The sequence below is a fragment of the Schistocerca serialis genome, chromosome 7 (assembly GCF_023864345.2).
Source record: "Schistocerca serialis cubense isolate TAMUIC-IGC-003099 chromosome 7, iqSchSeri2.2, whole genome shotgun sequence".
In the NCBI taxonomy this organism is placed as follows: domain Eukaryota; kingdom Metazoa; phylum Arthropoda; class Insecta; order Orthoptera; family Acrididae; genus Schistocerca; species Schistocerca serialis.
The window spans coordinates 249,590,010-249,609,451 of NC_064644.1; the positions used below are offsets into that span (position 1 = coordinate 249,590,010).

The 19,442-nt window shown below is 42.6% G+C and overlaps 1 protein-coding gene across 1 annotated transcript in view; it reads right to left on the reverse strand.

Annotated features, from left to right (window-relative positions):
• Positions 1-11,625, reverse strand: part of LOC126412998 (esterase B1-like) — a 96,651-nt gene extending 85,026 nt beyond the window's left edge. Inside the window, exons 1-2 of the mRNA XM_050082891.1 lie at positions 11,524-11,625; positions 492-653 (exon numbers count right to left, since the gene is read on the reverse strand). Coding sequence (XP_049938848.1) covers positions 492-653; positions 11,524-11,625 — 264 coding nt within the window. The remainder of the gene's footprint in view (positions 1-491; positions 654-11,523) is intronic.
• Between the last annotated feature and the right edge of the window lie 7,817 nt (positions 11,626-19,442).

The window sequence follows — 19,442 nt, forward strand, 5'->3', positions numbered from 1 at the left end:
TTTTGCTTGGAAGTCTCTTGCCTGGCGTCGGCAGACAAATATAGCATTGAAGTGCCTGCGTTATTCAGCAGTACGATGCAAAGTTTCTTCAGACACACGTGCATGGAAGTATGGCCCTAGTCGCGAGTCATGCTCGGATAGTCAAATGGTAAGGTGGCCATTCGCGATAAGCGACAATAGAAAGTTGGACTCATGGTGCGGCACAAATTCTCGTGCAATTAACAGCGGTAAAGTCTCTACAAGGCGAGCTGTACTTACCAGTTACTTACGGTTTTACACTGGGTTAGTTTTGTGTTTCAACGTTTATCTCTTGAATTTAAACCGTTGAAAACTTTACAAACAATGCATGAAACTAAAATCACTGACATGCGTGAGGAGCTGCTCTGCTCGCATCTGTTCAAGGTGCTGATTGTTTTCTAGACGGGGTGTCGCATTCCACACAGTTTCCTGCAAGATGAGAGAGGGCGCTAGGGTTTAGCGGAGGTACTCACCCTGAAGCGGAGGTCTCCGAGCGGTGGTGTTGCGAACGGGATGCCGACGAACCGGTTGTAGAGTGTGCCGTTGAGCGACGTGGCCACCACGCCCCTGAGGGCACCCGTCTCCACCGTCACGAACACATCCTCCCCCTGCAACAGATCCACGTGTGACGAACTCTGGAACAGAGTGAACGTTATGTACAACATAAATGTATAAGCGTAACTCAGAATACTGCCGTCACGTTGAAGGTCTGCATGTTAACTTGAGCAGCTGAATGTAATGGGGAACGCATTGTTTGTATTGATGCTGTTGCGACCAAAGTTTTCAGGATTTGTCGCTAAGTCTTAAGGCAAATTCCGGAATTTGCCTTAAGACTTAGCGACAAATCCCTTTCCATTTCCGAGCTGGAAACCGCTGTCCGAAACTCATTTCGCAAGTGTCCACAACGGAACGAGATCTTCAACAATGTTAGCCAATTGACACTGTTACACCACTGAAATACACATAATCACACCGTGATGTTTATATCTGGAAGTTCTCCTTGGAATCCGAGTAAAAATATTTCCAATTCTTCACTTCCGACCAAGTTTGTCGAGAGGTTTTCTTTGATTGTAAGGCCTAAATCAGAACTGGTAATACTTCTGAAACACCTGGCATTTGTGACCCACTTCTAATTCAGTGGGACTGAGCTGAAAGAAACTGAGCTGTGCTACGTACCAGATATCCAGCAGCGAAAACTTCTTTTATAAAAGTAGTATTTGATATCATATATTTAAAAAATTGAAAACCTTGAAAAGAATCTTACTGTTATTCCGTTTCATGATCGTTATAAATGGAGAGATGCCAAGACTAGAATGGTGTTAAAGGCGACACTCAACATTCGTATTAGAATGACGACGAGCCGGGACAGATAAATACCAATATCTTAGGTGAAACGGAGTGTGGGAATAATTCCTGATACATAATGTAGAATAAGGTGTCAGAATTACTAATAACTACCGCTTAGTTTCACTGCCTGTCTATCTTTATTAGTGACTTTGGAGGATAAAGTATCGTGTAACAGTTATGTAACTTGGTCAGAATGAAAGGCACGAAAAACTATCGCTACACGCAACACTTCTGGTCAGGTTAGTAAAGGATCATCAACACGCAGTCAAACAGGAGTAACGCAGGAGTAGGTACAGTAATGAATAGGAAAATGTGAATGTGGGTAAGCTACAACGAACAGCATAGGCAACAATAGCTAAGGTAGATACAAAGGCAACACACACTAGTAGCACATGTTTGTATGCTAACTAGCTCTGAAGACGATGAAGACATTATGAGAATATGCGACGAGATAAAAGAAATTATTCAGATAGGTAAAGTAGACAAAAAATTAGCCCTTATGAGGTAATGGAATTCGATAGTACGAAAGAACGAGAAGAATAAATTGTATAAGGACAAGAACAGGAGAAGATGAAACAAAGGGGAAGTCGCTTGATAAAATCGCGGACAGAACGCAATTTAATTGTTGCCATTATGTGGTTAGGTAACTTCGAAAAACGGTTGTATATGTTGAAGAAATCCGGAGACAGAAAAATATTTTAGATAGACGAGATAATAGTAAGAAAGAATTTTCGAACGATGTTCTAAAATGTAGTACGTTTACAAGGACACAATTGAACTGTGAGCATAATTAGTTATGAACTGCCTATTAAAACATAAGAAATACCAAATAGGTAGCAAATTAAGTAATGGAAGCCGGGTAATATGACAGAACCAGACTTTACTGAGAGCGTCAAAGGTAATATTGTGAAAAGATTCACTGAAAGGAAGAAGAAATAAAACAGAAGACGAATCTTTAGCAGTGAAGCTAGCAGACCATCAAATTGGTAGGAAGAAAAGACCCACTAGAAACCCTGAGGTAACACACAAAAAAGTAATTGGCGGAAGTATAAAATATGAAAACACGATAAATGAAGCCAACACAAGGGAATACAGACGTCTAAGAAATGAAACTAAGAGGAATTGTAAGTGACAAGACAGGAATGTTTGGACTAAACGCAAGGCTGCATGTGCATGCACGACTATGGGAAAAATGAATGCCGCCTACAGGAAAATTAAACAGACCTTTGAAGAGAAGAGAAGCACCTGCAGATAGAAGCAGTACTATTTTTTTATAAGCAAAGAGATGCAAGCAAAGGTTGGAAGGTGCGAAGGATGTGTAGAGGGAAGCAAACTTGAAGAAAATATTTTAGAAAGAGAAGATGAAGTAGATAAAGATGAGATGGGCGATACACTGCTGGAAGAATTTGACATAATAAGAATTTGACGTATAGGAAGATTCCAACGTCGGTTTCGGTCAAAATAGAGACCAGTATTCAAAGACTAGTATCTGTAGATTTGTGCTTGACACAGCGATCACTTCAAACATCATCTGACGACTCACAGACATCAGCCGGCAGGTGATGTTTGAACTGATCGCCTGTGTCAAGCAGAACTCTACAGATAACAGTTTTTGAATGCTGGTACCTGTTTTGACCGGAAAAGAGCTTGGAATCCTCCTACACGTCTGTCAGAGGGCCCGAAGATGGCGTAATATATCGCCAAATCTGATATCCCAACAAAATAACAGGTTGGAAATTAGACTGCTGAAAAGTTTGATTTGATGTAGATTTAGAGAGCATGATTGCAGAATATGGACACGGATTACATACAGAAGAACGGAAAAGCTGATAGACCGAAAAGTTTGAATTCTGGAGATATGAAATTGCACGCCAAAAAGCTGACGATACGACATATCCTAGAAGGCAGGCTGAAGATATGGATTTAGAGAAAGCTTTTTACAAAATTGATTGGAATAGATTTAAGGAAAGTTTTTACAAAATTGATTGTAGTTCTAAAGTTAGTAAACCAGACTGCAGCTATAAGAATTGGAGCACAAGGAGAGGAACCAGTGATTCAGCAGGGAGTTAGACAGAAGTGTAGTCCGTCCATCAATGTTTTTCAGGATGTACATCGAGCAAGCAGTGCAGGAAACCAAGGAGGAATTTAGTAAGGGAATTAAAATTTAGGGAGAAGAAACAAAAGCTTCTGAGGTTCTCCCATGACATAGTAATTCTGTAAGAGACGGGAAAGGCCTTGGAAGCTATGTTAAACGGAAAAGATGCTGTCTTGAGGAGAGGCTTTAAGCTGAACGTCAATGAAGATAAAATAGTGGTAATGGAATGTCGTGGAATTAATTCAGATGATACTGCTAGAATTAGATTAGAAAATTAGACACAAAAGTGTAGATGAATTTGCTATTTGAACAGCAGAATAACTGACAATAACCTGAGTAAACAGGATCGTACAATGTAGCCTCTGTGAAGTTTGGAAGGTAGGAGGCGGTGTACCGGCAAAATTGAAGGTGTGAGGACAGGTCACTAGTCGTGGTTGGGTATCTCAGTCGGTGGCGGCACGGTAGCTCATCATGTTCGGTCAGAGGATTAGCCACCCTCTGTAATAAAAAAAAAATCTGATTTAATGGAACAAGCGTCATAGGACGTTCGCCCCGAACAAATAGAACGAACAATCACGAACAGAACGAGACAAAAAAGTCTGTTGAGGACTTTTCCGTGAAAGGCAAAGGTCTCGAGTTCGAGTCTCGGTCTGTCAGGAAGTTTCATATCAGTGTACTTTCCGCTGCAGAGTGAAAATATCATTCTAAAAATAAATTTATTCCACAAACTGGCTAAAAGAAGGGATCAATTGATGGGACATATGTTACGGCATTCAGTAATCACAATTTGGTAGTAGAACGAAGTGTTGTGTGCAAAACTTTTAGATGGAGTCCAATGTTCGACTAAGATGCTGAAGGTTGCAGCAATCATGCATAGATGAGTAAGCCTACACAGAATGGAACAGCATGGAGAGCTGCATCACACCATCTTCCAGAATGAACACCACGACGACATCTCCACAGAGTATCCCATCTCTTCTGTATATTAATCAAGTAATATACCTAAATAAAAGACTTTCACCAACTGAAATATTCTGTAACTTGGCCAAAACCTTTAGTGTAATCATTTGTGATTAAAAAAAAAAAAAAAACCACCAATGTCGTGGTATCTCGAATATACACTATCATCGAAATCTTAGAAACAAGAGGAAACGAAAAAAATGGAACGACCACATGTGAGCATCGCAGTAAGTGACCATCAAGACATCTTCAGAGATGCTTCTTTCTCTATAGGAAACAAGTGCACCCAGCTTCAAACGTACAGGTGACTCAGTGGTGACGAAAGCAGTACCGTTAATTCAAAATGCTCCCTTCCAGTTTCCACGTACTTCATGAACAGAGCGTAGCCTCTTGCTACATTTACTGTCTAATGTTACAGAGACATCATTTGGTAACTGTTCTGCTATATTCCTCAGTTGCCTAGTTTCAGTCATACTGCGTATCGTTTCAAAGTTGTGGTGATGATTCCAAATCAGTGGAGAAGTTCAAAGTTGATCATAACTCAGTCGATAAATAGTCATTACTGGCCGCCAAAATTCAATGGTTTCTATAAGGACATCTCATGAGTTGTATTTTCCGGCAGATAATGGATGTGTCGGCGGCAAATAGCAAACGATTAACAAGCTAGGTCCTTAACCGTGCACTCGACCTCAGGAGCTTGACAGCTGGTCCTCCGGACTTGAGTTGTTGAATCATGTGGAGCCTGTGCTCCTTCGGCGTAACGAACTGGGTTCCAGAAGTAGACTCAATGACTTTTCCAGGTCTCAGTACAGCCATTCCTCAGGAATCGTATAGATAGGAAGTAACGCTTTTGGATCACATCTTAGTATGCCACGTCACAAGTCACACATCCTAGGAACAAACGTTTCCTACGCTGAACGTTTTGTTCCTGTGCAAAAGACTTACTAAATGTGCTCCTTCTCAGGTCAGATATACATTCTACTTAAAAGGTGCTGTAGGCAGTGTTGTGTTACGGCGTAAAGTCAAGCACCGGCATGCCAGCGGAGAACGCTAGGGAAGAGAGGGCTGTGAGAAGAGGTCAGCCAATCACTCAATAACTGACCGCCCTCCAGGACGACAACACGACAGCAGCAGCTCCTATACGAAGGAAACATAAGCGCCGCGTCAGACCGGTCGCGGCCCCAGTCGAGGAAAAGCTTCGAGAGTAGCGACCTGAATAGAAGCCAACATTTGGCGAGAAGTAAGCAGAACCCCGTGCCTGGCTACCATTTTCTTTTTTTTTATGAGGTTTTTATGTTTTGCTTGCACCTTAATTTTACTTGTTTTTTCTTTGTACGTGTGTGTTTACTTGCTTTAACGGTGTCTCTTATAGTGGTTTTTACTAATCGATGTTTTCAGGTGGACGTTGTCAAAGTTTTCTTTGCCTATGCGCTTATTTTAATTGCTTGTCTTCTCTGTTTATTGCAATTTTCTCTCCCATTATGAGTAACCCACCTCTCCAACCCCTTGCTCAGGCGCCTCAGCTGCAAGCGAGAGATGCAAAGCCGCTAACACAGATGTTTCAGTTTCAGACCCAACAAATAGTCACGCTGCTGAGAACGGTATAGAAACTCCTGGTGAAGCAAACAAATACAGTGCTACAAGTAACACCTGCAGCTGCGAGTTCCACGCTGCCTTTTCACCAATTTAACGGAAGTGACGAGGAGTAGCTCGAGCAGTTGCAACAGTTTGAAGCCCACAAGCTCGCAATGTACTAGATGCTGTGAAACTACATTACTTTTGGTCAACAGTAGAAGTGCAGTTTTTCACCTCATTCAGGAATTGTTCCCTGACGCCACTCCAAGTAAACTGTCCTATGATCAGCCGGCCGGTGTGGCCGTGCGGTTCTAGGCGCTGCATTCTGGAACAGAGCGACCGCTACGGTCGCAGGTTCGAGTCCTGCCTCGGGCATGGATGTGTGTGATGTCCTTAGGTTAGTTAGGTTTAATTAGTTCTAAGTTCTGGCGACTGATGACCTCAGAAGTTAAGTCGCATAGAGCTCAGAGCCATTTGAACCATTTTTCCTATGATCATGTTGTAGATTCGCTAACTAACAATTATGACCAACAAGTGACAGTGGCTGCAGCTAGGTACCAATTATTTCGTTGCAAAAAGTGATCAGACCAAACTTATCGCAGGTGGGTAACAGATTTGCAGGGTATTAAGAGGAAATGCAAATTCAAATGTGCTTGTGGTGCTTTATATCCAGATGTTATGTTGCGTGATGTGATTGTATACAACTTAACTGATGTCAAACTTAGAGAACAGATTTTGAAACAGTGAGATCCATCATTTCAGCACATAGTGCAGATACTAGGTCAGTGTAATTCAGGTGCCATTTCGGCTGATAAACTTCAGCAGCGACCGGCCCACTAGGTAGCGACAGCTTGCACTTGCCACGCCGTGTAAGCAGTTCTCCACGTCACGTATACATTTCTCTAAACAGACGGCTACACAGGCGAACAGAATTACGTCAACCCTCGGTGCTATACACGGCACACGCACCAGAACTGCCCGTACCGACAAGTACAGTGTTACGTTTGTGGCAAGAAAGGCCCCGTACAATCCGTATGTCTGCAACGGAACAAACATAAGTACTCTGCCCACACACAAAAGTCTATTCACAAGACCCATGTAATCAATGTAATGTGTTCAAAGCCTGCTGCGGGCATTAGCAAAACTAGCAAGCAAACAGTTTCTTCAGTGCTACACCAATCCAACAAACTTTTTGTTCTATTGCATATTTGTGGAAAGCGTGTGAAATTTCAGATAGACACGGGTGCCTCTGTTACATTTCTGAATCGTAACAAGTAAGAACTGTTCGGCTCCCCACGCCTGTCTAAAACTAGCCCGCACCCAATGAATTACAGTGGACATGACATTCACGTTCTCGGAAAATGTACTTTGCCTGCTATGTATCGCTCGCATACACAAACTGTGACTTTCACTGTACTACAATCATGCACTTGTGAGAACATATTTGGTCTTGATTCGTTTGATCTCTTTGGCTTTCAGATTCAGTGACTGCATTCACAGCTAAAGACAGTGTAGCTGATTTGCTGAAAGAATTCTCTCAACTCTTTTCTGAAGGTTCAGGCAAGGCTAACAATTTTCGTTGCACATATTACTATGAAAGGCAATACTCAGCCGAAATTTTGCCAGGATAGAGCTGTTCCCATTGCATTACGGGACAAAGTTACTGCTGAACTTGAAGAATTGCAAGATAGCGGAGCTATTGCGCCCGTATCAGATAGTCAATGGGTAAGTCCACTGGTTTTGCTCCCCAAACCGTCAGGTCACATTTGCCACTGTGTTGACTTTATAACTACAGTCAATCCACAAACTGTGATTGGTACTTATCCATTGCCATGTCCAGAGGATCTCATGGACAAATTAGGTGCTGGTCGCTACTTTTTAAAAATTGATTTGCGGGAAGCATGTCTTCTAACACCGCTAGATGAAGCATCTCAAAAGTCGTGTGTTGTGAACATTCATTTGGGCTTATTTAAATATTTGCGTTTTCCTTTTGGCAGTGCTTCCGCACCCGCCTTTTTCCAACAGTATTTGGAACAGCGCAAGTACCAAACTGTTCAAACTAGTTGGACGATGTTGTCGTAGCAGGTCGTACACCTGTAGAATACGTAGCAAATTTCTGTGCTTTGTTCCGTGTGTTATCTGATGCAGACCGGACAAGTGTGATTTTTATAAACCTTAGTTGCAGTATCTTGGTCATATCAAAAACAGTCAAGGTGTACATCCTCTTCAGTCACACTTGTTAGCCATACGTGACCTGCAAGTTCCTCGCAATGTCACAGAATTGCAGTCAGTCTTGACTGACAATGAACTATTATATTCCCCGTTCAAACCGAATGCTGTAGAAATTTCAGCTCCATTGAATCGCTTCGTCGCAAGAACGTTCCCTTTGTTTGGACAGACGAGTGCCAAGAAGCGTTTCAAAAGCTTAAAAATGCATTGCTCAGTGATCGATGCTTGGATCACTTTGACCCTGACAAACCAGTTGTGTTGCAAGCTGACGCTCCCTCTTACGGAATCGGTGCAATGCTTTCGCACAGATTTGGTGATAAAGACAGGTCTATTGGTATTGGACCAAAAGTGTTGTCCAAAGCTCAGTGTAACTATTCACAAACAGAGAAAGAGGCACTGGCTATTGTTTATGGTGTCACCAAATTCCACCACTATTTGTATGGCAGAAAATTCTACTTAGTAACCGATCACAGGCCATTACAGTCCTTGTTTCATCTGACGAAGCCGGTTCCTATTGAAATTGCCCAAAAATTGCAGAGATGGGCTTTGTTTTTGTCTCAATACCAGTGCGAGATTGTGTATTGACCGACAGCTCAACATGGTAATGCGGACGCACTTTCATGGCTTCCGATTGGCCCTGATACAGACTTTGACTCTTGAGCTCCATCTTGTTGTCATATCGTTGCTCAGGATTCTGAATTGCTTTAATCCTTTCCTCTGAACTGTAGGAAAATTGGACAGGTCACGGAAGATGATTCAGATTTGAACATTTTGCTACAGTACATTTGCACTTCTTGACCTCGCTCATTGCGTAGCATATAGATCGCTGATACTTCGCACGTCGGCATAGCCTCGCTATACAGCGTGATGTGATTCTTGTTCAAAATGACAGTGGACGGTCACATTTGTTGATCCCTAAAGCTTTGCTAAAAGAAGTGTTGCAGTTACTTCACCAAGGACACTGGGGGGATTGTTCGTACGAAACAGTTAGCACGTCGACATTGTACTTGGCAGGGTATGGACACCCAAATAGAACAGATGTCGTTACAGTTTCACGCATGTGCGGAAAATCAGTCCTCTCCGCCACAAACATTCTCTGCTTGGCTCAAGTCGCAATCACATGGCACAGAGACTTTGCGGAATCTTTTTGGAACATTCGTTGGTTGATTGTGGTAGACTCTTACAGCAATTTTCCTTTTGCTGTGCTAATTAAATCTACAACGTCACGTAACGCAATTCAGGTGTTGCCCTCCATTCTTTGCCTCGAAGGTTTGCTTGAAGTCATAGTGTCGGACAACGGCACTCAGTTCACGTCAAATGAATTTGAAAAATTCTGTGAACGCAATGCATACAACATCTAACATGTGCACCACAGTCAAAGGGCGGAGCGGAACGTTTTGTAAGAACCTCCATGCAGCAGATGGGCAAACGTCGCACCACACACAAGAGGGATCAAGCATTGCAGCTGTTTCTCGCCTCATATCGTCCGCATCCACGAGATGGACCATCACCGGCGGTATTGCTTCATGATCATCGCCATCTGATACTGAACCTCCTGCCGACCCTCCTCAGCATCCGTTGCCGAAGGGAGATCGCAAGTACCGCTTCGCGCCGCATAATATTCTGTTCTTGAGGGTTTTTAGTGGCAGCAGACGGTGGGCGCGAGGTGAGATCTTTCATCGACCTGACGCATGCATGTATCTCATTTCAGGCCCAGATGGATTGCAGCCCGACATCACAATCAAATTCGCCACTGTCATGTGCACGGTGATCTATCTGTGTCTCTTCCGACAGATTCGCGGATCCCGAGGACAGCGCAGCCATAGCAGCACAGGGTGTCTTAACGACAGAGTGGGACGACCCAGTGGAGACAGAGCTTTCGCCTCCTCCGCCTCCTCTCGTCCTACGATGGAGCTGGAACCGTCCACACCGAAGAGGCCGACGCCTTTTCCGTATTCCTACGGGTCTTAGGAGGTGGACGCGTACCCTTCTGGTCGTTTTCCGGGGAACGTTTCCACCAGACCGAAGGCCAGACGGCGGGGTACTACTGGAAGCATGACCTTCTCTGCAGCCACAGCTTTCAGTCCATTGCAGCGTCCACGGTCATGCCTCCCCCGCCGTTATCGTGCTCCCTGTACGACCACGGTCGATCGCTTTGTGGGGAGGGGGAGGGGGAGGGGGAGAACGTACGGCGCAGAGTCAAGCGCCGGCAGGCCAGTCGGGAACGACAAAACGTAGAGGCCTACGAGAAGAGGTCAGCCAATCGTTTGCTGACCAACCCCATCTCAGGACGACAACGTAACAGCAGCGGCCTCTGTGTGAAGAGAACATAAGAGCCGCGTCAGACTGGTCGCGACCCTAGTCTAAGAGAAGCCTCAAGACTAGCAACCTAAATAGAAGCCAACATGTTGTATTTAAAATGTCTTGTGATTCACATGGACATAGTTCTGTAATCGTTCAAACATACTATCAAGGAAACATGTATATTATTAGCAAAATTTATCGTGAACATGAATATGTCTCACTCAGTTCATACCCCATGTGATGCTTGCCTGAGATTCACTTTGTCTTTAGCAGTACTCTGTAGGCCACATTCAATCCTCTATTTTTCAAGGATTCTGGTAATCTTCTGAAAGTATTTTCAAGTCTTACCAATTCTGACGAATACAATGTCGAGAATTGCAGCTAAATTTACTACACGGGACTTCAAGTAATCTGCGATATTACAATCAGATTATAGCAACTTAAGTCCTTAAAGAAATCCATCAACTGCATATCTATCACTAGGCAAAACCGTAAAACCGTCCTCTCAGCTAATGGTAGGCCATGACGTTTAAGGATACGAGATTTGAAATAAATTACTTGTGTATTTCCATTTCACTGAAGTGCTATTCTGCACCAATTCGCCAATCACCTAGCCGTTAACACACAATTAAATGATAATATTCGTCTTTTCCGGTTCTGCAGCGTCAATGTAAGATGTACAACAGCTCACAAATTTTGCGGAAAAACAGCAAAACAATTGTGCTACAGCTGCACGGGTATTGAGATGGGACAAGTACTCAGTACAAATAGTACGTCCAAGAGCAAACACAAGTACAGTACAGTTCGGAAACGCTCTATTTTCAGTAAAATAAACAGAGGGAACGTTCAAATGACTTAATTCAACTGGTTGCGAGTACACAAGTAACAAGATTCTTGTCACGGACGCAGTCGTACAGGAGGCAATATGGCACAAAGCGTGCAGTGTACCAGAAGTAGGGGTGAAGCAATAAGTCATGAAGAGTCGGTCAGAGTACCTGGAGCAGCTGGGGGCGCGGTGCTGAGTCTGCGACTCCCACACAGAGGGCAGCGGCCAGCAGCAGCGCCGCACTGCGCATGTTTCTGTCTCTGACCGCCATGTCTGTCTTCTGGCTGCCCTGTAGTCGGCAGCTCACGTTACAACTTCTTCAGTGACCGACCTGTCATTCTTATCTCAGAGGTATATTACGCAAAGCACTTCATATCAGTCTACGTGGTGGTAACAGTGTAACTTATCGTATCGTATCTCTACTGAGATTGCTGTTCAAACAGGAGCTCAAACCGTCTTGCATCACAATTTAAATAATGTCAGTAACCTATTCAGTTTAATGCTTTGGTAACTGGAGTGATTGCATATGGAAAGTGAAAAGGATAGACCGAGCGAGGGTACTCAGTGGTTAGCGCAATGGACTTGCATTCGAGAGGACGATGGTTCAATTCCCCGTCCGGCTACCGAAATTTAGGTTTTCCGTGATTTCCCTAAGTCACTCTAGCCAAATATTGGGACGGTTCCTTTGGAAAGCTCAATCCGTTCGTACATCGAGCTTGTTCTCCGTCCCTAATGATCACGCTTCAGACGGGACAATAAACTCTTATCTTCCTTTCTCCCTTCGAAGGTATTTCTACGCACATTGACAGATGTAAATTCTGCGTCTAGTTAAGACGCCACCGCTTTCAAGCATCTTATTCAGACAAGGAAAGTACGTTGTTTTTTTTATCATTTAGTCCATAATACACATCAGGTGAACAGGTACTAAGTACCAACTTCTCAGTCAAATTTGGATCTCAGAACGTGTCACCTTTCAGTAGTCGGGCCGCACGGGATTAGCCGAGCGGTCTATGGCGCTGCAGTCATGGACTGTGCGGCTGGTCCGGCGGAGGTTCGAGTCCTCCCTCGGGCGTATGTCTGTGTGTTTGTCCTTAGGCTAATTTAGGTTAAGTAGTGGGTAAGCTTAGGGACTGATGACCTTAGCAGTTAAGTCCCATAAGATTTTACACACATTTGAACATTTGAATTCAGTAGTCGATCAGCTGTTTGTATCCTGCTGCATAATGTCCGTAGATTAATTTTAAATAGAAACAATTGGTGTGTATTGTACAGGAGACAAATATATTTATGCCATTTGCTCAGTTAAAATATTTTAGAATAGTGGCATTGCTATTGTAAAGGATTAATAGATTCTTAAATTATAGTAAAAGTGATATTTAGTAACCTGTTAATGGTCTTCATTTAGCCAGACATGGAAACAAATGCTTAAGAAGTCTATAAAACTATTCATTTTCAATCGTTTTGATAGCAGTCAAGCACAAAATGCGAGATAACAAATTATTTATCATCCTAACTAACTAAAATCATTACCTTACGTGGTAATTGTTGTTATCATTGTAGGTTCTGTGAAATACGGAGAGCAAAAGCCTGACGAGAGATTAGATTATCATCCTAAATGAAATCGCCACTTTGCATCGTATTTTTTGGTATCTTCGTAGATGCCACACGCGGAGTCACAAAATAATTTGTGTTCCAAATGTGCCAGCACTGTTCTGCCAGCCATTTTTAATCGACAGTGATGTATCCGATCCTTTTCCGGTGAACAGAATTCTAGAGAAACGTAAGCAAATGGTAAATCTCTCGCTGCGTCGTATCTGTTCGAAACTAAGACTTCAATTTCAGCCACGCGGGGTTGCCGCGAGGTTTGAGGCTCCCTGGCACAGATTGCCAGGCCCCTCCCGCCGGAGGTTCGAGTTCTCTCTCGGGCAGGGATGTGTGTGTTGTTCTTAGCATAAGTTAGTTTAAGTAGTGTGTAAGTCTAGGGATCGATCACCTCAGCAGTTTTATCCCTGAGGAATACACTCACCCAGCCCACGTTCAGTGTTTCGGATGAGAAAACGCAACGAAATTGCTTTTACTTACTTTAACCTGGAAACCCACATGAGACTCTGACTCTTATTTTGTGGCCTGAAATGTTACCCCTGCATATTACATATTACCCATGCGTAAGCAAACGTAATACAGATTTAAAAAGGGGATTGGGGGGAGGGGGTTTAACCAGAGTTAACCAAGACAAATCTCATATTAGAAACATAGTTTTAGAACTCACGCACTTTTTAAATCTGCATTTAAAGAAATTGCATCTGATTGATACAATGTGTGCAGTGAAAATATTTTTTCTATCCGTGCCCCACTTCGGCCAATAATCCGAAATCACTGAGACAGTGTGGCAGCAGAAATTATCTCGATGTCTCCGTCTCCGTTGGCATTTGTCTCGAAGTTCAATAGCGACTCACACTTATCTGCATGGCCGCAATTTTTATTTACTAAATCTGTAGTCTCTGCATTCGGTAGGCTACATCACCCTACAGTTGTATACAATTAAAATGAGTGGGATATGTTTCGAGAACATGGTTTTTGAGCGAACGCATGCGGAGGTGCGACACGCGTAAAAAAATTAATTAAACAGAGATCAAGGGCAGAGGACAGTAAGTTAGTAAGAAATCGAAATTATGCTGCAGAGTCGTGTAATGATCAACATTCAAATACGGGACAACATACCTCATGTATAAATACAGTTCAATGGAACATGTGCCTTTGTACCCCATTATACTGAGGAAACGCACTTGAAACCTCGAATGAATTAATAAAAATTGGCAATTGATCCCAACGTGTTCTAAGGGGGCTGAAAGCACTTTTAAGATCTAACATTTCGTATGTTGCTTGAGCCTACAGAATGTATCATGCTCAGAAATATAGTTGTGCCTGATATGAAAGGCCACGTAACATACAACCGTGTTCAAGACAAGGCGTCTGTACTGCGGAGTAAATCAGCAGGACGAGTCACAGCAGCAGAGTATCCTGTCAGTTGACGTGAGACCTCCCAAAACGAATTCTGCCTCTTCGGATTCCTACTGATTGGCTCCACTCATACCTCGTACAACCCGGCAAGACGAACCTTACTGTATCCAACCACAGACGTGATGCTTTTGCGCACAGATACATGGCTGCCCACCTTTTAGTTAGGTTAGCGTCGCGCACACGAATATGCGGCATGGAATGTGGTTTGTGCCACAGAAGACGCCTTTCATTTTGAGTAGGACTCTCAAACTGAACATTTTGCAACGTATCCTATCCATACTGATACCGATGAATTGTGGAAAAATAATCATTCGATCTGCGTTTTAGTCCAGAGACTTATTTCACGCACTTTAATCACGGTTAGACAGACCATCTTATTCGTTGACAAGTTGAAGCCTTTTTAGTATTTTTGGAAGACTTCCCGAAGTGCTCAGGACCTGGGATACTCTCTACTTTGGTAACTCCAGCGAGATTCCCGGGAAATGGGGGAGAGGTGGTTTACTCGGAAATGCACCTCTTCTAACGACACTTGTATTAGTAACTACTTTACATGTAATTTTATGAAAATTTTTTGCTCATGTTATTAGTCGATAACAGAGACGTTACCTCTGTAAGGTTGATATTCACTCACTGATGTGATTCCGTCGCCTGTCTCTTGTTTAATTATGTGAAATTTTCTCTCATTCCTGTAGTATTTAACCTTATGGTCTGTCTTTGGAAAAGTCGGACGAAAATTCTGACTGCTTCCATACTAGCACAAATAAACTATTGTACTTATAGATAAAAAGTGTGTTGAGATACTGATTCAGGAAACACGCCATTCAAGCAACGTTGCGTTTAATCGGAAAGCTATTTAAATAACGTCAAAACTGGTTTCTGGAATATGCATTTCTAGTTAGCCTTTATTCATTTATTGTTAGTAACATATTATGTGCTTGAGCTTATTTGATAATAAAAAGAATAGTTAAGTGGCATCCCCATGATATTTTGCTTCCAAGAAAATACGAGACAAAAAATAAATATTGACATCATGTATTTTGTAATGATGGGATTGTGCACTGTTATAGGAATATAAATTGTTGTCCATCTCTTTTTCTCAGTTCACCATTTATAACAAGTGCGAGAGAGGAAGGAAACCTAGGACTGACAGAGATTCAGAATTTCCAAACCTGTTTCGACGAACAATACGCCCTTGCTGCAAATTTTCAAATCAGACCTTTATCATACATTTTAATTTCTGACAAAGATTCAGAATTTCCAAACCTATTTGGACGAACAATACTCCCCTTGGTGGAAAATTTCAAATCAGACCTTTATCATACATTTTAATTTATTCACAGAGTAGTGCCATTACCAAAATTTCACATGCAGAGCGGTCAAAATTTTTCAGATCGAATTACGTTCTCGAGTATCAGTTTCACTATAGCACGTAATGGTGGTAAAATGGGGAGCGGAGCTTCTAGAAGGCGAGGCGATCTGAGATTTAATAAATTGGCACCTTTTTAATAGGACACATTTCACTGTTGGTAATACTTCTTTACTATTTTTGAAATAAAGTAAATCTCCATTTATTTTGTATATTTTATTGGAGTAATTTTTATAGATAGAGAGAAACGAACACGATCAGCCAGCAGTAAAGCTGTAGAACAAGCTGTCGAAATATTAAATAAACTTGAAGCAGTCATTATTGCCATTAAAACTGTTTTGACTACTCAGACCAAGTTGAAAACGGAGTTATTAACTAAAATTGAGCAAAATTTTCGTGAACAGAAAGACATTTCTTATGCACAGACAGAATTATCGCGCGCACAGGAACAAGTTTCTACTGCTAATGCCAAAACACATGCTGACCTTGTCAATAGAACAGAAAATGTTATTGAGCATCAGGAGGTCATAATACCAGACCAACTAAATATCATCAGAAACCGATAAAAGGAAACGTGGCCCAACGTCTAGAAGAAAAAACAAACATAAAACCAATTTAAATGACGTGAAATATTTACAATGAGGGCAACTATAGAATGATAAAATCGAAACAGTACTTTAAGCAGACAAAGAAGAAACTGACATATGCATAAGTGAAATGGTAGATAACAATTTAGGACAATGAAGAAAGAGCATATTATTCAGATAGCAAATCTCAGTAAACACATTACAGGATTAAAGATATCATTACTCCCGGATGGGTAGCATGAATTTGTAGGAAAAGATGCACAACAATCAAGCAAGACATTAATATATTAACTCAAGTAATTTGAGTCAATATGTTCTCAAAATTGCCGGCCGGGCGGCCGAGTGGTTCTAGGCGCTTCAGTCTGGAACCGCTCGATCACTACGGTGGCAGGTTTGAATCCTGCCTCAGTCATGGCTGTGTGTGATGTCTTTAGGTTAGTTAGGTTTACGTAGTTCTAAGTTATAGGGGACTGATGGCCTCAGATGTTACGTCCCATAGTGCTCAGAGCCATTTGAATTATTTTTTGGTATCAAAATTGGTGTGATTCACAATTCATACAGTCTGAGTGGTATTTGTACCACGAGCCAGATCCAGTTCGTAAACCTAACTACAGTGCTGCAGCCAACAATGAAGCCAAGTGAGATGAAGCAACACTCTGGGCAATAGAGGCTGCAGGTAACTTCGAAACTCATGAGGAAGTTTGAAGGTATTTATTTGCAAAATACTGGTCCAGATAAGTTTAAGAACGACTCCATAAAGATATTTTCAATCCCAAACTGTATAATGATCTCCAGGGCAATCTCTGGCCCTCCTTCACTATATATGATAACTAGGTCATGTATTAGGATGACAAAGTTACAAATGGTGAAGTGCTTCGCATTTTTAAAGCGAAATAGCTCGTACAAATAAGGGAAAACCAATAAATGCACCATTGAAAGATCTGGATCCTTGTCTTGATGTTTGTATTATTTAAAATCAGACACTCACTCATAACTTACACACTAATAGCCCACATGATACTTACGGTAGAAATCATGATAATGATACTAAGGGCCATGGTTACTGCTTCTATCGCCCAACAAATAGACTGCTGCAGCTTAGAAGTGTTAACTAATATGAACACCTACACTGTGTGATCAAATGTATCCGGACACTTGGCTTAAAATGACTTACAAGTTCGTGGCACCCTCCATCGGTGATGCTAGAATCTAGTTTGGCATTGGCCCACCCTTACCCTTGATGACAGCTTCCACTCTCTCATGCATATGTTCAATCAGGTGCTGGAAGGTTTCTTGGGGAATGGCAGCCCATTCTTCACGGAGTGCTGCACTGAGGAGAGGTATCGATATCGGTCGGTGAGGCCTGGCACGAAATCGGCCTTCCAAAACGATCCCAAAGGTGTTCTATTTCATTCAGGTCATGACTCTGTGTAGGCAAGACCATTACAAGGATGATAGTGTCGGGTAACCAATCTGCCACAGGCCGTGCACTATGAACAGGTGCCCTATCGTGTCCAAAGATGCACTCGCCATGCCCGAATTGCTCTTCAGCAGTGGGAAGCAAAAAGGTGCTTAAAACGTCAAAGTAGGCATGTGCTGTGATAGTGCCATGAAAACAACAAAGGGCGCAAGTCCCCTCCATGAAAAACACGACCACACAATAATGCCACCGCCTCCGAATTTTACTGTTGGCGCTACCACACGCTGGCAGATGACGTTCAACGAGCATTCGCCATACCCACTGTTGCGTCTGCCACAGACGGCCCCTGCCAAGCAGACTACACTCAAGACACCCCTGTGTACGATATAACATACACAAGCACTTGCAGAGGCAACCAAGAGGAAAACAATTCTTCAAAACGAACAGAACTTGCTAGAGACTAATGCGAACCTTTTTCTTTAGAGGTCGCCTCACAGATACGGGGAAAATTGGAGTACTCCGCCGGCCTCCCCCGGTTTTATAAGGCCAGCGCAGCAGCAGTACAGCCAGTTCCTCGCCGAGCTGGGACTAGCTCCGACGGACCTCACCGACGCTCTTGATGAATGGTCGTCTACAAGTTATTTGTTCTTGTGTGTATATAGTGAATGTTCGAGAAGTGTAGTTCAGTTTCAGTAAACGACATTATACTGAGTGTTCTACAATACTGAGTATTCTCTACCCACATTCTACCATAGTATCGCTACAATGTTTTTCCACTGTTCAATCGTCCAATTTTTACGCTCCTTACACCAAGCCAGGGGTCGTTTGGCATTTTCCAGCGTTATGTGTGGCTTATGTGCAGTCGCTCGACCATGAAATCCCAGTTTCTCACCTTCACCTGTCATACATGCTTGCAGTGGATCTTAATTCAGTTTGGAATTCCTGTGTGATAATCTGAATAGATGTCTGCCTATTACACATTGTGACCCACTTCAACTGTCGGTGGTCTCTGTCAGTCAACAGATGAGGTTGACCTATATGCTTCTGTTCTGTACATGTCCCTTCACGTTTCCACTTTACTATCACATCGGAAACAGTGGACTGGGGATGTTTACTAGTGTGAAAATCTCTTGTACTGATGTATGACACAAGTGACACCCAATCTCCTGACCATGTTCAAAGTCCGTGTGTTCCGCGGAGCGCCCCATTCTGCTATCTCACGATGTCTAATGACTACTGAGATGGGTGATATTGAGTACCTGGCGGTAGGTGGCAGCACAATTCACCTAATTTGCAAAAAGTATGTTTCAGGTGATGGCCGAATGCTTTTGATCACATAGTGTTCCTAGAAGCCATAGTTCCAGAGTGGGCATAACAGAAGTTCTCAGTCATCTGACTGATAGTAAATCAGAAAATTAGATAAAGCCAAAATGTGCCCCCCTGGTGCAGTTTCTGAGAATCGTAGGGGCAAGCAGCATCCATCAAATTTATTAAGATCTAATGGAGTACACATGCAAGATGTATTGTGCCAGGAGGACACAGACTGTGATGCAAATGATGAACACAATGTGCAGTCAGGAGACAAGAGCAGAGTTAAAAGATAAAACATAGTCATAATTTTAGACAAAAGTGCAGAATTAAGAAACTTATCTGATGGGGTTTTACAAGCACTGATGATGGAAACGGAGTACGAA